At 72.5% G+C, this 2,639-nt stretch overlaps 1 protein-coding gene across 5 annotated transcripts; it reads left to right on the forward strand.

Annotated features, from left to right (window-relative positions):
- On the forward strand, window positions 1-2,639 carry LOC308533117 (ly-6/neurotoxin-like protein 1). Of its 5 annotated transcripts, none has more exons than XM_081110916.1 (4): window positions 1-131; window positions 1,145-1,340; window positions 1,485-1,586; window positions 1,783-2,639. In XM_081110916.1, the coding sequence occupies exons 2-4, from the start codon at window positions 1,289-1,291 to the stop codon at window positions 1,977-1,979; spliced, it is 351 nt and encodes a 116-aa protein (XP_080967042.1). In that variant the 5' UTR covers window positions 1-131; window positions 1,145-1,288; the 3' UTR covers window positions 1,980-2,639. The 5 variants fall into 5 exon arrangements, with proteins under 5 accessions (XP_080967042.1, XP_080967043.1, XP_080967045.1 ...); XM_081110917.1 differs by lacking the exon at window positions 1-131 and adding an exon at window positions 232-325; XM_081110919.1 differs by lacking the exon at window positions 1-131 and adding an exon at window positions 236-325 and having other exon boundaries at window positions 1,263-1,340.

The following is a 2,639-nucleotide window of genomic DNA, read 5'->3' on the forward strand; positions in this document are numbered from 1 at the left end:
GGCCGCTGCGTCTGTGGGAGCGGCCGGCTGTCCCGGTGCCGCAGCGTCCTGACGCCGGGCTGGGGTCCGAGTGCCCGCGGGGCCAGCGGGGCGGTGGTGCCCGCAGAGCCGGGCTGGGGGCGGGGCCGACGGTGAGTCCGTGCGGGTTAGGGGCGGGGCCTGCAGAGCCGGGGCGGGGCCGACGGTGAGTCCGTGCGGGTGTCGTGCGGGTGTCGGGCGGGCTGGGGGCGGGGCTGCGGGAGCCCACGCGCGGCGGGCGGGCGCAGAGGCGGCTGGACCTCCCCGGCGCACGGACGCGCGCACTCGGCCGAGGCGGCGAGCGGCGGTGAGGGCTGAAGGTCACGGCGGAGGGCGCCCGACACCCACCCGCTGGGCCCTGCGCCTGGGGGGCGGGTCTGCGAGGGGCGGGCGGGGCAGGGCCGTGGGCATCCGCGGGTGACGCCCCACAAGTAGGTCGGGAGCCGGGGTGGCTGTTCCCGGGGACTGGGACACTGGGACGGGGAGTCTGCTTCGGGCCCTGGGGCGGAAGCCCGAATACCGCCGCGGGGAGGGGGGCGGTGAAGCGCCGTCCCGACCCCCCCACACCCAGGCCTTCCCAGAAAGGGGGTGTCTCCCGCCCGGCGTCCCCCCCCCCCGGAATGCGGCCGGGCCAGAGGCTTCCGCAGCGGCAGGGACGCTGGCCTGAGAGCTAGGGCGGGCGCTGGGGGTCCTCCTGGAGAGGGGACCCTCCTGGAGAGGGGACCCCGCCGGGACTGCAGAGTATCAGGAACTGGGGGACACGCAGGGGCACCCCGGGAACAGATGAGAAAGGGAGGTGGCACGGAGGAGGAGCCACCCTGGGGCCCCGGCCTGCCCTGGCCAGTCACCCTGCACCCAGGGCCTGGGTAGGGAGAGGGCTGCGTGCCAAGCTCCCAGCGGCCCCTGCGTGGACACCCCTGGGGAGCGTGTGGGTTGGGCCTGGCATTCAGGACCCCTCCGCCTCCCTCCCCTGCCCACCCCCTCGCGCCTGCACAGGTCCCACCCCTGCTCCTCTCATCACCTGATGCCTCCTCCAGGAGGCCTTCCCTGACACCCGGCTGAGCTGGGCGCCTCCTCTGCCCGCTGGCAGCCCGCCCAGGCGCCCATCCTTGCCCCCTTTGTGCAGGGCTGCGGTGCCACCAGCGGACCAGCAGCTCCGGAGGGCAGGGGGCTGTCCGGCCCCCTCTGTGCCCCCCCAGCCCCGCCTGAGTGGACTCGAGGGCCAGCTGCTGTCCACACCCCAGGCCCACTCTGCCCTCTGGCCCCAGCCATGGCGCCCCTGCTCGCCCTGTTCCTGGTGGCCCTGGTGGGCCTGCCTCTGGGTAAGATGGAGGGAGGGACGGACGCTGTGGGGAGGGGCCGGAAGTGGGGAGGGAGGCCCTGGGAAGGTGGTGGGACTGGGGGTCTGATGGGCCTGAGGAGGGCTTCTCCCTGTCTGTGACTGCACCCCCCACCCCCGCCCCCAGCCCAGGCCCTGGACTGCCACGTGTGTGCCTACAACGGGGAGAACTGCTTCAACCCCATGCGCTGCCCGTCCATGGTCACCTACTGCATGACCACGCGCACCTGTGAGTCAGGAATGCCCCGGCCCCTCCTGGGGATGCTGAGTGGGAGGCTCCCGGGTGTGGGGGAGTCTGAGGGGGTGCCCCACCGTCCTTTCTGGGAGCCTCCAGCTGAGGCTCCTGCTCGGATGGCCCTGCCTGCTGGGGTGGGGCAGCCCGGGGTCGCGGCCCCTCTCGGGTCAGCCCGCCTCCCGCCCTCCAGACTTCACCCCGACCAAGATGAAGGTGAGCAAGTCGTGCGTGCCCAGCTGCTTCGAGACTGTGTACGACGGCTACTCCAAGCACGCCTCCACCACCGTCTGCTGCCAGTACGACCTCTGCAACGGCGCCGGCCTCGCCGCCGTGGGGACCCTGGCCCTGGTCCCCGTGCTCCTGGCCGCCCTCTGGGGTCTGCTCTGAACCCCTGCCTGCCCCTCCCCGAGGAGCCATCAAGGACGAAGCTCGGAGAGGCACACGCCCCCCGCCCACCTTGCCCCCAGCCACGCCCAGGACTGTCTGCGAGGCCCCGGGCCTCCGAGCCCCCGATCTCCCCCCACCTTCGGGCCTCACCCCCCCCCCCCCCGGCCACGGCCTGTCCACATCAAAAGGCGGGTGCGGGCCTGGCCCTCTGGAGGCGTCTGGCTGGGTAGGAGAGCTCGGCCCTCCGTCCCAGGATGGGGCGCCCAGCCATGCGAGCTGTTTATGGGGGCCTTGGTGGGCCCCCCTTCCTCGCAGCCCTGGAGCGAGGGCCCTTGGAGGACGGCCTCGGTCCCCAGCTGTCCAGGGAGGGTGTCAGCTTGGGGTCAGCCAGGACGAGGGCTCAGGTCTGGGGTTGGGGGGGTTACTCAGTGCTGCTCTCGCTAAATGTAACGCCTAGCACAGCGTCTGCAGGTGCAGCTGTAATGGGGGAGCCTGCCGGGAACCACGGGGTACGCTCAGCCACCTGCGAACGGGAAACCCGCCTGGAACTGCCAAATAGTGGGCGCAGGCGCCGGCCAAGCCTTCCCTGGCGAGCCGGTAGCCGGGGCTAGATGAGCCCACCTCCTTCCCTTGTAAGCAAATAAAGCTCCAGACAACCAG

Source organism: Myotis nattereri (assembly GCF_964212035.1).
Source record: "Myotis nattereri genome assembly, chromosome: 17".
Classification (NCBI taxonomy): Eukaryota; Metazoa; Chordata; class Mammalia; order Chiroptera; family Vespertilionidae; genus Myotis; species Myotis nattereri.